General features: G+C 40.6%; 1 protein-coding gene across 2 annotated transcripts in view; it reads right to left on the bottom strand.

Annotated features, from left to right (window-relative positions):
• The window catches only part of HECW2 (HECT, C2 and WW domain containing E3 ubiquitin protein ligase 2), a 258,616-nt gene that overhangs the window by 97,601 nt on the left and 144,337 nt on the right, over positions 1-16,678 (bottom strand). For both annotated transcript variants that reach the window (XM_024733635.1, XM_024733636.1), the window contains exons 14-16: positions 8,071-8,205; positions 4,652-4,754; positions 2,629-2,725 (exon numbers count right to left, since the gene is read on the bottom strand). In XM_024733635.1, the coding sequence (XP_024589403.1) occupies positions 2,629-2,725; positions 4,652-4,754; positions 8,071-8,205 (335 nt within the window). The remainder of the gene's footprint in view (positions 1-2,628; positions 2,726-4,651; positions 4,755-8,070; positions 8,206-16,678) is intronic.

Genomic DNA, 16,678 nt, shown 5'->3' with positions numbered 1-16,678 from the left:
GGGAAAAAAAAAATATATATCGTTGCTCCCAAATTCTACCTCCTCAATTTGGGATGATTCGTTTTCTATTCAGGTATTCCACAGATGCAGGGTTCATCACGTTAATTGTGGAGATTTAATCCGTGGCTCCTGAGGCTCCTGGGGGAGATTTCCCTTTCTCTTCTTTGTTCGCACAGCTACGGGGGTTCAGCTTTGAATTTGGACCCGCCTCTGCGTGTAGGTCGCCTGAGGGCATTTGGCTCTCCCACCTCAGTGGCACAGCCCTGATGCCTGGCTGGAGCACCAAGAGCCTGTCCTCCACACGGCTCAGAATAAAAGGGAGAAAAAAAAGGAAGAAAGAACAAAGAAGATAAAATAAAATATAATAAAATAAAATAGGGCTTCCCTGGTGGCGCAGTGGTTGAGAGTCCACCTGACGATGCAGGGGACACGGGTTCGTGTCCCGGTCCGGGAAGGTCCCACATGCCAAGGAGCGGCTGGGCCCATGAGCCATGGCCGCTGAGCCTGTGCGTCCGGAGCCTGTGCTCTGCAACAGGAGAGGCCACAACAGTGAGAGGACTGCGTACCACAAAAATAGGGGAGGTGTGGATAGTGACCTGTGCTTGCACACAGGCTTCTTGGTGGCAGCAGCAGCGGCCTTAGCGTCTCATGCCCGTCTCTGGGGTCCATGCTGATAGCCGCGGCTCGCACCAGTCTCTGGAGCTCCTTTAAGCAGCGCTCTGAATCCCCTCTCCTCGCGCACAAGGAAACAAAGAGGCAAGAAAAAGCCTCTTGCCTCTTCTGCAGGTCCAGACTTTTTCCCAGACTCCCTCCTGGCTAGCCATGGCGCACTAACTCCCTGCAGGATGTGTTCACGCTGCCAACCCCAGTCCTCTCCCGGTACTCTGACCAAAGCCTGAGCCTCAGCTCCCAGCCCCCGTCGGCCCCGGCGGGTGAGCAGACAACCCTCTTGGGCTGGTGAGTGCCGGTCAGCACCGATCCTCTGTGCGGGAATCTCTCCGCTTTGACCTCTGCACCCCTGTTGCTGCGCAGCTTCCCCCCTTCCGCCACCCGCAGTCTCCGCCCGCAAAGGGCCTTCCTAGTGTGTGGAAACCTTTCCTCCTTCACAGCTCCCTCCCACTAGTGCAGGTCCCGTCCCTATTCTTTTGTCTCTGTTTTTTCTTTTGCCCTACCCAGGTACGTGGGGAGTTTCTTGCCTTTTGGGAGGTCTGAGGTCTTCTGCCAGCGTTCAGTAGGTGTTCTGTAGGAGTTGTTCCACGTGTAGATGTATTTCTGGTGTATCGTTGGGGAGGAAGGTGATCTCCGCCTCTTACTCTTCCGCCATCTTGAAGCTCCTCCAAGTTGTACTCACTGGCACAAGGTGGCCATCCCTGGCTTCACATCAACATGATCTCAGGCACAAACCTCCTTGTTTTTCCATTTTGTCTTTAAGTTACTTGTTGAAACAACTGGCCCGCAGTCCCAAGGACTGTCGCAGCTTCGACTGGTGGGGCCCCTCCAGACCTGGCAGTCTCAGTGAGGCTACCCTCCCCTCGGTCTCCAGGGCAGTTCAGTGATGGCGGAGGGAAGAGACCCCGAACAAGCTACAGTGAGGTTTTAAGAAATTAAATGCTTGAGCTCTACCCCAGACCTCCTGAATTAAATTTCTGGGCAGGGCATGGGAGGACAGAGGGTATAAATTCAGAGAAGGGAGAGGAGTTGGGGGAAGCAAGACCTGGCATTCTGTACCTTATAAAACTCCCCAGTAATGCTGATAAAAACAGCTTGACGCAACTTAGTGGAGCAATATTTGAGAATCACTGCCACAGGGCAGGATGGCACCATTGGGCAAATGTATTCCTGTCAGTTAACGTGGCATGTAGACCAAATGGGCTTTGAGTTATGCAGGATTTTCAGCAGAAACTCCCACGTCTTTCCATCTCCACCTCTCTGATGCCTAGCACACCAAAGTTGAGAAATACTACACTAGATCATGAGCCTGAGAGTCCACAGTGGGGCCGATAGGCTTCAAGGAGGGGCATCTTACATTGAATTTAAAAAGAAAAATCTTGCCAAACATAGAAGAAGAGAAGAGTTGCCAAGGAAAAGGAACAGCATGTATTCAGGAAAGGAAAACTGGGCTTAAAGTGTGATGCACTGAAGAGTTGTTTAGAAGAAAGGGTTCCTGCAGGGGAATGCTAGGCTCTGGAGAGGATCAGATTTCTTCCTTGGGTTCCACTGTGTTTTTATTATGGAAAATTGTGAATACCAAGTCTAGGATTTTATAAATCTCAATTCAATAAACTCTATGTTACTTTTGTTTACTCAAGTTACATTCTAATAGGCAGTGTCTTATTATTTTTGTTATAATCTGCACATCTAGGATGCATTCTTGGCTGTGAAATTTTCATATTTCTTCTTTAAAGTTGGTTCCAGGTTCTTTAGTCAGTTTCATTCAGTCCTCATACTTAACAGAGAAAAGCCAGGACTACATTGACCTGATATTAATAACAAGGTATTTGTGTACAAGATGTCTTTGTTCAGAATGCCACAAAGCAAGAGTGAATTTCCAAGACAATTATCAGTGTTACTGAAGATTTAATGGTTGGGGCTTATGCAACCTGAATGAAATACCAATATTATGGTTACCTGAGTGAGTGATTCCTGGTAAGATCAGGTTGACGCTCCTGTAGAATTTCAAAGATGTTGGGCTGGCGCAGAAATGCAACAATCTTGTCATTGTAAGCTGAAAAAACATACATATGTAACAATATTTTAAAATCTGTTATTTTATGCACATAAATCCAGACTTTTTAAGTTTTGTTTTTCTGGTTAATATTCCTTGTATTCAAAGTCATAGTTTAGAGCCACTATAGATGCTTAAATTCCAATTTGTGTCTATCCTGTTATATGAGTATTGGACTTAGATCTGTTAGGTATGACTGACTTAAGCACTCATTAAACTCATCTGATGAGCCATATTTATTATCAAATTGCAAGATGAGATCACCAACAAGATTCTAGATACTGATTGTTTTATGCTACTGCTTACTAAAATCAACCTTATAAGCAATTGTTAAAAATGGAAAACCATCTTCTGATTAAATGTCAGCCACCTACAGAGGTGAAGAGGTAGAGCAAGAGTTGCTAAAATACCGTAGTTGCCAGCAGCAACTACCAATATGCAGAGGCAAACCATTCCCAAATTCTACGTGGAAATAAATGCCATTAAGCCACAGGGTAGCTCTTTACCAACCAACTACACCAACAGCTACAAGACGACCAGCATCATCAATTATGTACATAATATTTTAAAAGGAAAATCTATATCTTAGTCAAGGCTGGCTAATGTTTACAGAAATTTTAAATTTAATTAACGTTTACTAAAGGCTCTGTTAATACTCTTTTGTCAAGAAAGTAATTTGCTTACTTAAGATAATTCATCTTGATTCCATTTATTTATAATCAGAAATACAGATATATTTAAATTACAGAACTGAGTGTCTGAATTCTCAAACATCAGAGATCCTAGTTCAGTCAATACTCTTGTGCTCATAAATATGATCAAGAAACATGCCTTATTTTAACAAAATATCACTCAAAAGAAGTATAATTCTCTAGACATTTGCCACTTCAGATTTTAGCTGTATCATGCTAATTTTAGTAAAATGTAAATAAAATAAAAAAAATACTATCTGCTAGTATGGAATCCCATTGTCAAACTCAAAGTGTCCCTAACTGCACATTTCACCACATATAATAAAAACATTTTTATAATTGAGGTTTTGTCAGCAGTTTTTACATCCTAAGATCAGAAACTAGATAACTTTTTAAACGACAATTTTATAGTACTTTAAAATTCTATGTGCAGCATTTAGTATCATATGAGTAACAGCATAATAAAACATAGACTGTTCAATTTCTACCCAAGGTTTCTTCTTATTCAGTGACTGTCAAACCTTTTAGGACATGGGCACTGCATTATATTTCATGGTAAAGTCTTTCTTAAAAAAGTAAAAATTTAAAGCAAAACCAGACAAATGGAGAGTTGCTCAAATTTAAGATGGAACAGGGAGTCCATCTGGCCTCCTGCCAGTCTGTCCACTCCACCTGCCTTAGGGGCTCTAGGTTTGAAAACTGATCTACTTCAACCTCATCATTTTACTAACAACTCAAGTTGTTCTTTAGGCCAATTTGCCTACATTCATTTATTTTTATTTTACAATTTTGGAGACTTTTGCTGTCTTGCATTTGCTACAAAAGCCCTTAAGAATGTGCCATCATTGCTTTCTTATTTTGTGAGGCTCACACACCTTTTAAACTCTGTCTCAAGCATTAAGATATATACTAAATAAATGCTTGTCCAAATGCCTAATTTAAAATGACCACACAATACAGCTGCCTTAAGAACTTATTTTTCCTTAACTTCAACAATCTAATATAATAGTTCTACTCAGGTAAGGTAGAGTAGTAGAAAAAATTCTCATCCTATAGGATTTTACAAGACATAAGTGTTTTGAGACTCAAATCGATTTCTTAGGGATAATGCAGCAGTTTTTCAGTACAGGGCAAATGTAGCAGGCTGACAATAGGGAAGTGTATCAGCAGAGAATGCATGGTACACACGGACATGAAAAGCAAAGATAAAGACTTTGGGAAAGAGATGACATACCCACTGGAACCATGTCCTGGTACTGTGGCCTACTAACTGTATTGAACGTACTTGATGGCCTGGGAAGAACTGGTGGTCCTGCATGTCGAGAATCTTCTCCTACCTGCAAACACAAGCAGTGTTTTTGTTCTGCACCAAATCCTAGAATACTTTACATCAGTACCCCAAGCCAAGTTGTTCAGGACACTTGACAATGAGCATTGTTAAGTACCAACTGATCAGAACAGAGGCTAGCTGAAGAGCTGACACAGGACTCTCAAAAGCTCTGCTTCAGTTGCTGAATTGAGGGGACGGGTTGGGGTATAACGTCCCTGAGAGGGGCCAGGGCAGTAACTGTTGACCAAATGGTAGAGGAGTAGCTCAAAATGCCTACACCTCTTGGGGATGTAGATGCTGAATACCTGTTCCTCAGAAATAACTTCTACCCGACAAAACACAAACCTGCAAAAGTACAATCAGAGAGAACACTTGGGTGGTACAAAATTCATCGGGCAGTGCCAGGATATATACCTTCTTTTGGCCAAGGCAGGTCAGGGAATTCCCTGCCTCAGCAGAGGAGGGGTTGAAGAGCAGCAGTCTTCATGTGGGTTTCCGAGTTGGATATTACCTCCTCAGAAGCAATTTTACATGCCTATTAGAGCACCCAGTACAACAGCTTTTTCTGGTTTGAACCTCCCACACCAGCAAGCTAATCACAGCAGGTGTGGAGGAGCTAAATAGGGTTGCCCCAACCTGAATTAGTTACATACTGATTATAGGCTTAGAAACTCATACATACAAGGAGATAAATAAAAACGCCCATTAATAATCTTACCAGAAAACTCTAACACTGCTTTAGCTTCTGTTTTAGCATTTTCCCCCCATACTACAGAAGTCTTTTAAGACAACAGTAGAACAGTTGAATAAGAGTAAGAGAACAAAAGGCAAAACAACCTCCTGGATTTATAAATTGGTACTTTTAAAATACAGTTTCTACTCCCACCCATTCAAACCCTCACAACCATTTTATCATACTGCATCCGTTAGGTGTTCAGAGAGGGTTTTTCTAAAGGCACTAAAGCTGGAAATATCGTCCCCACACTCGACTGCTTGTTTATCCTTCAAGAATGTTCTCATTCATTCTTCAATGTGTAGTTCAAACAGCCCCTCCTCCATGAAGCCTTCCCTTCCCTTCAAGCTGACACTAAATGTCACCTTCTCTGAGCACCCACAGCACTCGGGGTACATTTCTGAAGCAGCTGCCATTATTAACAGTCTATAAAGCATTTTTTGCTTGTATTCTTATTCATCTGGATTATGGTTAGTTTTATATATTCTCTCCTTAATAAGAACACAGGAACATACATTATTTACTTGTATCCCTCACACCAACCACGTTTCTACACTACAGGTGTTTAGTAAGTATTTATTTGTTGGATGGAAGAGATACCAAAATTTCTATTACCTGCAATATTTGCTAAATAAGTCTAAGAGAATGGCTGAGAAGACTTGGGAATGTAACCAGAAATTTCCCACTCTGCTTCTCTTGAGTTATTGGCTCTGAGAAATGAAGTCAGCCCCTCTTGGGAGAGATTCAATCATTAACTATACCTTGTCAGTCACCAAACTTATCATTTCAATCTACCAACATATACTTTCCCTCCTGTCAGTAAGTTGCCTTGTGTCATCATTTCCCAGAACAGCCAAAGGTCTTCTCCTTGACACCCTGCTTCTTCAAACCAGACCATAAAACCAGACCATTATCAGTGGGCAAGCCGTGATAAACGTGTGTATTACTGCAGGATGTGCGTGCTTCCGACAGCTGGGGCAGAAAGCACATTCCCCTCAAGGGTTTAACAACGCTGAGACTGAATGCTGAGTCTTTATGGGGTCGTCTCTGTTCCACTGCTCAACTTCCGTCAATAAGAAGAGAAGTCCTCATTCAAATTTTAATGTGTACCTTAGTATCCCTACTGCTAGACCATGAAACTAATTCAAGTTCTGAGGCAGAGGAGTTGAAAGAAAATATAAGTATAGCTACTAATCTCATGCATGTAGTCCTGATCAGACTGAACAGCCAGCGTCATATTGTGACGTCAAATAAGGCAAGCATCTAAAGTGCACTAGTTGCGCGATAAAATGAGGCAGGGCCCTGATATGCTACATATCATGCACAAGGTCCAAAGGTGAGAGGTCTGTTCTGCTTTTTAGATGAATGCTATTAGCATCATCCAGTTCACCACTAATGTTTTATATGACAGCCAGGTAGAGATTTATTAGCTACTCATAAAACATGAATATTTTTGTGCATACCTCATCCTGCAATAGATTTATATAACATTTTTATGTGAGCTTCTCGTGTGTACTCTTCTATGTCTTCACTTACAACCAGCAAACACACATAATCATTAGAGCCAGTATGTAAATCATGAGAGGAAATTCCAAGAGTGGAATTTTGATGAATCAAATCCAGTTATTTATTACATTCATAATCTTTTCTTATAATAGAAGCTACAAAAATATTTGACATACAATATAATACTGAAAATATGATATGCACATAGATGGAACGTGGAAATGGCATTCAGGAAAAGAATCTTAATTCTTCTTGTCTAAGGGAATTTTTAGAAACAATGTATATCAAGTGATAATATATGACATTCAAAGCGTAAGTCTTTATTAAGGAGAAAATATGTGACCTAAAGCATTCCTGTTTTATTTATTTAACCTGCTACAGAAAAAGGGAAACAGGAAGAGATTATTTCTTTTCTCTTTTTTCTTTTTCTTTCTTTTTTTTTTTTCTGGTTAGATTATTAGACAGCCCTCATGTGGTTACCATGGGACACTGCAAACTAGCAAAGTATAATAGAGTACGGTAGAGCTTTTAGTAATTCTTAATGCTACCCATTTTCTCTAAGCACTTAAGAGTACATAAATCAACCCTCATACATATCCTAACCTTAAAGAATATTAGTGAGGATGCCACAACCCCATAGCATTGGCCGAAGATTTTAATCTAATCCAGCAATCCTCACTTAAGAAACTTCCTTATCTTTAACCTAATTTTAATCCCCTAAAAAAGTTACATTCATTGCTTCCTATGAAGCTGCTCTTAGGTATGCAAAAGGGCTCATCATCATCCTCTCTTGAACACTGTATTGCATTATGAATTCCCTCACCATCCACTGAATTTTTTTTTTTTCTAAATCTCTAATTTCTTCAAACTTTCCTCACATGTCCTACTTTTTAAACCTGTAATTTAGGCTCTATGAGTTTCCAGAGAAACCCCGTTAACATTCCAACACTTTCAGCCTCCAAATGATAGTCTCTAAATCAAACTAGAAAAACAAAACAATAAGAAAGAGCCAGCACGATTCCATAAACCCCACATCCCGTGCTTCTATCAGCCAACAGGTCGGTCGCTAAGGCTCAGGACTCACCTCGCCTGCGCTGTGGCTGCGCTGCCTGGTCAGGTGCTGTCGATGCACCAGCGCGCTCGTGGGTCTGCTGCTCTGAAGCGGGAGCCGGGGATCGATGAAAGTGGTGGTACGTGAGTTGTGGTCGACAAAAAATGCCTAGGAAGCAACCCACTCAGTCAACACTCCGTACATGGCACACACCTGTCTAGCGGTCCTATCATTTCACACATGCAGGGAAAGACCCACTTTGGAGTGAAAACCTTCGCTCCATTTTCTCGTAATTTCAAATCTTCGGGAGAATTTCTCCTTCTTCCCTCAGGACAGACCAGAAGAGAGGAAGCAACGCTTAGGTTGGATGCAGAATGAAGACAGCAGGGAGGAACATTGTTCCTGGCTTTAGGAAATACAGTCATCAGAGATAGGATCTTAGAAAGAAGCCCCCTGAATGGACATTTGGGCTTCTCTCTTAACTGATGCTCTTTGCTCTTACTGCTATCGGTTATTACCAAGTTTTTCTTTCAAACATCATTGACTTCTCTTTTCCTTCTATGTAATCAGCTACCAAGTCCTCCCCCATTTTCTCATTATAGTGTCTCCTCTATTTGTCCCATCCCAGCCTATCATTCATTCCATTATTTCAGGGTTTTCTCTTACACATATAATTATTAATAGTTTCTCAGTTGTTCCACATCTCTACAACCTTATTCACTGAATGGCACCTCACTATCAGAATTTTTTTTTCTAAAAGCTTTGACTACATTTCCACTCCAATCCAAAGCCTCTAATGGCTACCTGTTATCTATAGAAAAAACATTCCAACCCTTTGGTCAGTTTTCCAAGACTCTTTACAATCTCCTTCTTACTTTTTTTCCAGTTTGGTCCAGTTTGGGTGATCACACACCCAGATAAATTCTATCACATACAATGACTCAGGGCAAGACACTTAAGTTCTCTGGGCTATAGATTTCTTATAAAAACATGCCTCCTTCATTCATAATAAACATTTCTCCACCATAAAGTGATAGGAAGGAGGAAACCATGTCTGTCATGTTTACTGCAGAATCACTTGTGACATGAAACCACGCATGAGCATAAACCATTTCCCTCATTTTTGCAGTAAGGATTGCATGTAATGTAGAAAGGCCTTTAAAAATTCTGTTTGTTTAATTTTAAAACTCGATGTAAGTGCTATTTTTCATTATCATTAGGAACAAAATGGTGTTAAGTTTGCAATGTAAAATTCATTCAAGGTAATAATGAAGCCCATCATCTCAAGGATAATTAGAAAATATAAGTTTTCCATGATCAGATAAAGTTAATTAGGTCAAGATAAAAAGGACTATTAGGAGAGCCTGGAGACTCATTACTGATAAATGTCAGGAGACATGATATATGCCAAATAACCTAAGCAAAAAAGAACTGATGGAGCTCTGTTAACAACGTACCTTAAAGACTAGGAGAGAATGCATCTAGGCAAATCCCAGGGGCAGATGGTATATTTATGCTGATTAAAAATTCACCTTTCCATTATGAAACAAAATGTTTCTGTAGATAATCAGGAAACAGAGCAAAATAATTTGTAAGTAGCTCCCAAATAGGGGGAAAAATGACTTCTTTAAAAAAAAATGACTTTAAGCAGAATGTGCACTAGAAACAAAGCAGAGAAATGGCCAAAACAAGAATCCTTGTCTGTCCCTTCTCTCGATATCCGATTTCCAGGTACAAAGACTGGATTAAATGGAAGTCTTGTAGGACGGAGTCACCAACCTCACATCCCTGGATAATGCTCCCTTTTCCATAACCTATCAGGTGGAATATCTTTCTTCTCTGATCTTGTAAAAATGTACACCAACAATAAACCCTACACAGGCTTGTATTGTCAGGCTCTGGTCTCAAATGTGACACTAGTCCCCGTTTGAGTTGAGCTTCTAATACACATGTATGTATATTATTTCTGCCACTATTTAAAATGTCATAAAATAGAAATTCATTTTTTTAATATACATTTCAACATAATAGGTATTATAGTCAATTTAATATTCTCTTTACGTATATTAAGATTAAGCTCTTATTACTACAACAATAATATTAGCCATGTCGTTTTAAGGGGAAAATACAAAGAGTATGAAAATAGAATTGCCTATTTACCTAATGTCTTAGGAATGTTTTGAAGGAACAGGTGGTCATTTAGAGGTAACGATGAATCACTTGTAATTATAAGGACAAATGGGTGTGTACATCTAGGTCAGTTGTGATTTACATGGAGTGTCATAGTCTAATTTGACGTTAAGAGGCTTCTCTAAAATCCATTCTATAAAAAATTATACTGTGAATGCCTTCAGGGTAGGGACCCTTTCTTACTCACCCTGTTCTCCCTAATAGCTTTTAGGGCTGCATCTGGGAGAAAGAGAGTGCTCGGTAAATAAACTGCCAAAAACTCGAACAACAGACTCCTGACCAAAATACAGGAAGACAACTGACAATGAACTAACCAAGTATTAAAAATCGCGTTCTTTTACGCAAGCATAGAAATACTGAAAGATTTGAGAAAAATACATGAGAGAAGTGTGTGTGTGTGTGTGTGTGCGTGTGTGTGTTGGGTGAAAAGTGTGGAGAGCTGAAGACTATAATACCACAAATAGGATAAAAGGTTTTAAAACACCTCATGTGGACATGGATAAACTATCAAGTTAAAACTTGAGAAGTCCGAGACAAAGTAGTGATTAAATGCTTGGGATCTAGAAAAAGACAAGCCTGGGTCTGAGCTCTGGCTCCACCACTTACTACCGACATAACATTGGGCAAACTACTTAACTTTTTCAAACTACAATTTCTTTTCTGTTAAATAGGTATAATAACGCCTACATCAAAGGAAGATAAAATGAGATGGTTCATATAAATTTCTGAACATAGTACCTGAGACCCCTTAAATGTGAGTTAATATTATTATTACTAATAATAACGGTATTAACTTCTGAGACGTTTTTCTAAGGATTACAGTGGTTCTCCCTGCAGCCCATAAACAAAGCTCAAAAAAAAAAAAAAGAGGAGAACCAGTGAACCCACACTTCCCAGGCTCCTTGTAGGTACGTATGGCCTAGATTAAGTTCTGGTCAATGAGATGTAAACAGAGGGTCACATGATACTTCTGGAAAACTCCTTTCCAAGGAGATTTTTACAAGGTAAAGCCCTCCTTCTGTACTTCATCCATTCTGCTCCCTGAAACAAAGATGTAATTGCCGAACCCCAGCAGCCATAATGAACCCTGAAGATGAGGGATGGGTGAATAAAAAGCCGTAAGGAGCCAAGGCTCTTACAACTTAAGAAACCACCTTAAGGGGCTTCCCTGGTGGCGCAGTGGTTGAGAGCCCGCCTGCCGATGCAGGGGACGCGGGTTCGTGTCCCAGTCTGGGAAGATCCCACATGCCGCGGAGCGGCTAGGCCCGTGAGCCATGGCCGCTGAGCCTGCGCGTCCGGAGCCTGTGCTCCACAACGGGAGAGACCACAACAGTGAGAGGCCCGCGTACCATAAAAAAAAAAAAAGAAACCACCTTAAGGGCCCCAGACTGCCTATCTCTGAACTGCTTCATGTGACAGAATAAAATCTTGTAGAGTAAACTTTGTATAGGTCTCTGTCACAATGCAGCCAAACCAAATCCTAATTGATGCACTGAAGTCAGCAAAGAAGAACGCATAAGCCGGCCACCACCATGATAAATAAGGATTTTCATTATTTCATAAATAATGATTTCTCATTATTGTTCACCTTTAATACAGTTGGGTGACAGTCCGAGATTTAAGTGAAATGCAGAGTTGGGAAAGTATAAAGCTGAGATTTGAATCCATCTTTCTGACTTCAAAGCCCAGTGAGCAGTGCCTCTTTCCCCTCCCTCTCCTTTTCATAGTTCTCCTCTTTTTCTTCCATTCTTTCTGCCTCCTATTTTTCCTTTTGATGTTCTTCCCACTCCCCTCACACAGTACTTGATTTTAGAAAAGTATTTATTGAATTAGGCCGACAATAACTGTCACTCGGAGTGCTGGGCCTCACCACTGTTTCAGTGCTGAAAAGGTTGCTACTGATGCTGGACAGCAAACTGCACATCCTCTGCACCATCTGTACGGCTCCCCTGCTGGAGGGTGGGCTGTGGCTGGAGCATAGGTGCTAATTTGTATTCCACAAGGAGCTCAGTTTCAGAGTAAATGGAATGTGTATACTGTTTACATGTGCTTTTTAAGTCTGCCAAGTACTTGGGGGCAAAGTCTCAATTAAGACCACTATCGAAACCACGCAGCTAGCACACTAGCGCTAGCCGAGGGCAGCACGAAGAGGCAATTCCTTGGCATGTGCTTTGGCTCTGCTCCCCTCCCTGTGTGACCCTGGACAGGCTTCCTTGGTGCTTTGCTATATCCACGTAAAGGAGATGACTGAGGTCACAACTGAGTTGTGGAAGATGTATTCTACTTTAAAACAAAGATCAAAGCATAGAAGAAATACAGTGCAAATTTTAGGCTTGACATTTCTATTTGTGATGCACAAATCGATTATGTCACAAAAGTGGATCACTTTCCCATAGGATGTCCTAACTAGTTCAAGCCAGTAATGAAGTTGACCTATTCCTTTTTAAAAAAAATTTAATTTGGGTCACCATTTTATTTTTTTATGTCACCATTCTTGAATAGCCTGCCTTTATTTATGAAATTGTCTACCATGTATCAATAAATACTGTCTGAATAGACAGTATGCTGAGAAGGCAGACCACATCAAAAAAAAGCAATTGTATCAAAAAAGGAGTCTTTTTCAGATTAGCCACTAGCAAAGCAAATTTTGAACAACACAGATTCCCTACTGTTAAGTTTCATTAAGGAAGTTCACTCAAGCTTCCCAGGGCTGACTAGGGCTAACAATATAATCAAAAACTGAAAGGAATGCAAATACCCAAATTCAAATCTCATTTTAAAAGCTTCTACCCTTTCGCTGCTTCAGGGCATGATCAGAGTCAGAAAATATGGGCTGGATGGAGCCCATATTAGTGAGGCCAAACAAAATACACTTCTCTCTTTACACAATTCTTTTTTTTAAGCTTCTATTATTTTAAGAAAAGAAAAAGGCATCAGTATTTGTGAAGAAATACCAACCTCAGGCTCAACAAATCTAAGTTACAGAAGTTTGAAATTGTTTCCACTTAACATTTTGCCAAACCAGGAATCCGTATTAAAAGACCGTGTAAACAAAATAAAACAAAAAGCACTTGTAACTATGCTCCAGAAAGACATCATCAGATCTTTCTTTCTCTAAAGAGCTATGGAAACAAAGAAAGAACAATAATTTAAAAGACAGCAGCACTGCATATTGAATCTGTTCTAACTTCTAGTTTCTCAACTCTATAAAGTCTTAAAATGCTCAAAAAGTTCATTGTAATCTACTTTAATTTTTATAAAGATTGTAATTTACTCACGCATTCTCTCCCTTCCATAATATAAATCTAAGCTCCTGGTCCCCTCTCTAGTATCTCCCCAATTATAAGGAATAAACATGCTATCATTTTCTCTACATTATATCCCAGACAGAACTCCATTACCAATACTGGAGATGAAAAGCACTGAATAGTAGAGTTTATTGTAACTAAAAAAATAGTCATGCTAACATTTTCTAACATTTGGTTCATCTGAAGGAGTGAGTGGTCCCAAATATCTCATGACATCTATCAATAACAAAAAAGTTAAAGAAGGTTATTTTGTTAAACTGCTGTGATCAGAGATCTAAAGTTGCTAGGAGAGAAAACAGGGACACATGGCACCGTGAATAAGTAAAACATCCCCAAAACTTCAGATGTAAAATGTTAGCAAAGGGAGGGGGGTGGTATTTTATGTATTGCGAGTAGTGGTATTTAGGTGTTAGAAGTATAATATAGGGGAGCCAGTGCCATGCTGGGGATGGCATGGACCAGCTTACAGGAACTGATGGTGAAACCTCAAGGAATTCTCAAGCTGTTGATGATGATGCCGGCAGCCTGAAATTGGCTATGGTGGGAGAATTTACACCATGGAAAATGGCAAATGTTACAGACCAGCCCTCCTCCCCACCGCCCCTGAGGAGCTGATTGCTAAGCATTTATCAGCACGTCACTGCAGAAGACCAAGGATGGAGTTATCCAAATCAGCACATTTCAGGTAGAATAGAAGGGCATTGCCATGAAATTTTAAAATAGTACTCTACATTTTTTAAAAAGAGTCAGTGCTGGTCAGAGGACAATTGTTTAAAGATAAAAGGCAAAGGCCATCTTCATACTTGGGCAATTCCTTCAATATTCCATGAGTTTAGCATTTTACTCAAAAATACATTCACAAAACCAACCTCTGCTTTATTCTCTCATTCTGAAAGGTATACTGCCCTAGAAGGATTCTTCACCTCTGCCTCTCTGTGTGAGTTACTTTTTGGTCTAACAAGATTGTACCCCCCGAAAAATAAGCAAGAGATACTCTAAAAACGATGTGTTATTTGTAAATTTAGAGTTTAATTTCATCTCTACCTGGATTGCTGTGTAACTGGAGGTGATTAAACCAGATAACCACCACAAAGAGGTATTAGTTGTTTCAAAGCAATTAAAGAGACATGTCACAAAAATAACTAATATAGTACTCTAATGAATGAAAAATATATTTTTCAAAGTGTAGAACTTATTCTGCTAAGAGACTTTTGGGATTCACTTGAAACCTCCAAATATTAAGTTGCATTTTACTCATTAAGATGAACCTGACCCAATAAACTGTGGCCATCAGCTTCATGTGGGACTGAAACCAAAGTCTATGTCATCACTGGGGCAACTTCTACAGCCACATAAGCTATTAGCATCTGGTAAAATGAGAATCCTCAAGTAGGCTCTGACTGTGGTAACTTTCACTGTACAAATATTTGTTCTCTTCTAAAAAATCTATCCTCATAACCATAATTCCTACTTGCCACGGTCATCGAAGTTGAGTATTTGGACCATACTGATACTCAAATCCCCAATGTGACATCCAAAGTCACAAACCCCTAGAGTTACAAAGCTTGGCTTTAGAGATGGATGTCAATTTAGCTGGGTGATATTATAGCAAGTGTTTTTTGTAGGGAAAAACACAAGAAACTATGGGAAAAGACATTTCACTTTAAATAAGGAGATGGTTACCGCTTTACATTTTCATTTAAAGAGCCCATGACGTTTATCACTTTTAAAGCTCAAAGTTTCAGTATAGGCTCAAGTAGAATGAACTGGGGAAAGCACCCTGTGTTAATACTGTTTGAGAGTACAAAACAAAGAGGCAGGAAAAAAGTTATGCCATATTTAACATCTGAAAGGGGAGTCAAAAATAAACACTTTTCTTAAAAATTAAACCAAATGGTAAGTCCATTATATAAGCTTATTAATAAGAAATATCAAGCTTTGTAATATTTTTCTAATTGTCCATGTCATTTTGTATCATTCTCTCTGTTATCCTTAACCCTCTGTAGTGATGCTTGCACTGATTTTACTCCATTGATATCGGTCTGTGATTGTTAATTTTATGTGTCAACTTAACTGGGCCACTGGGTGCCCAGACATTTGGCCAAACATTATTCCGATGTGTCTGTGAGTGTGTTCCTGGATGAGATTCACCTTTCAATCAGTAGACTGAGTGGGCCGCATCCAATCAATTGAAGGTCAAAAGGCTGAGTAAGAGGGAATTGCCTTGGCCTGACTGAGTTGGGACATTGGCGTTTTCTTGGGTCTCAAGCTGCTGGGTTTTGGATTGGATCTTACACCATCAGCTCTCCTGTGTGTGTGTGTGTGTGTGTGTGTGTGTGTGTGTGTGTACGTAATACAGGGTCTCTCAAAATGTTCCCATTACTTCCTTTTTTTCTCTCTTAATTTTATTTATTTCTTTTTGGCTGCATTGGGTCTTCATTGCTATGCGCGGGCTTTCTCTAGTTGTGGCAAGCGGGTGCTACTCTTAGTTGCGGTGCACAGGCTTCTCATTGCGGTGGCTTCTCTTGTTGTGGAGCAGAGGCTCTACGCATGCGGGCTTCAGCAGTTGTGGCACGCAGGCTCAGTAGTTGTGGCTCATCGGCTCTAGAGTGTAGGCTCCGTAGTTGTGGCACACAGGCTTAGTTGCTCCACAGCATGTGGGATCTTCCCGGACCAGGGCTTGAACCCATGTCCCCTGCATTGGCAGGTGGATTCTTAACCACTGCACCATCAGGGAAGTCCTTTTTTCTTTGTTTTGTAATAAACAAATGGGACCTAATGAAACTTAACAGCTTTTGCACAGCAAAGGAAACCCACTACTTCTTCAAAGGAACCAAACATAGCCCCCCAGTGTGTTCCTTTTTCCACGTCTTTACTTTGGGTGTTTTCCTTCCTTTCCCATTCCAAATTTTCTCTTCTCCACAATCTAATTTTATCAAAATCCTAGTCATCGGGCTTCCCTGGTGGCACAGTGGTTGAGAGTCTGCCTGCTGATGCGGGGGGCACGGGTTCGTGCTCTGGCCTGGGAGGATCCCACATGCTGCGGAGTGGCTAGGCCCGTGAGCCATGGCCGCTGAGCCTGCGCGTCCGGAGCCTGTGCTCCGCAACGGGAGAGGCCACAGCAGTGAGAGGCCCGCGTACCT

This window comes from Neophocaena asiaeorientalis, unplaced genomic scaffold (genome assembly GCF_003031525.2).
Source record: "Neophocaena asiaeorientalis asiaeorientalis breed wild unplaced genomic scaffold, Neophocaena_asiaeorientalis_V1.1 scaffold24, whole genome shotgun sequence".
Classification (NCBI taxonomy): Eukaryota; Metazoa; Chordata; class Mammalia; order Artiodactyla; family Phocoenidae; genus Neophocaena; species Neophocaena asiaeorientalis.
The sequence above is the reverse complement of the archived record's forward strand: the minus strand, read 5'-3'. Positions and strand labels throughout refer to the sequence as shown.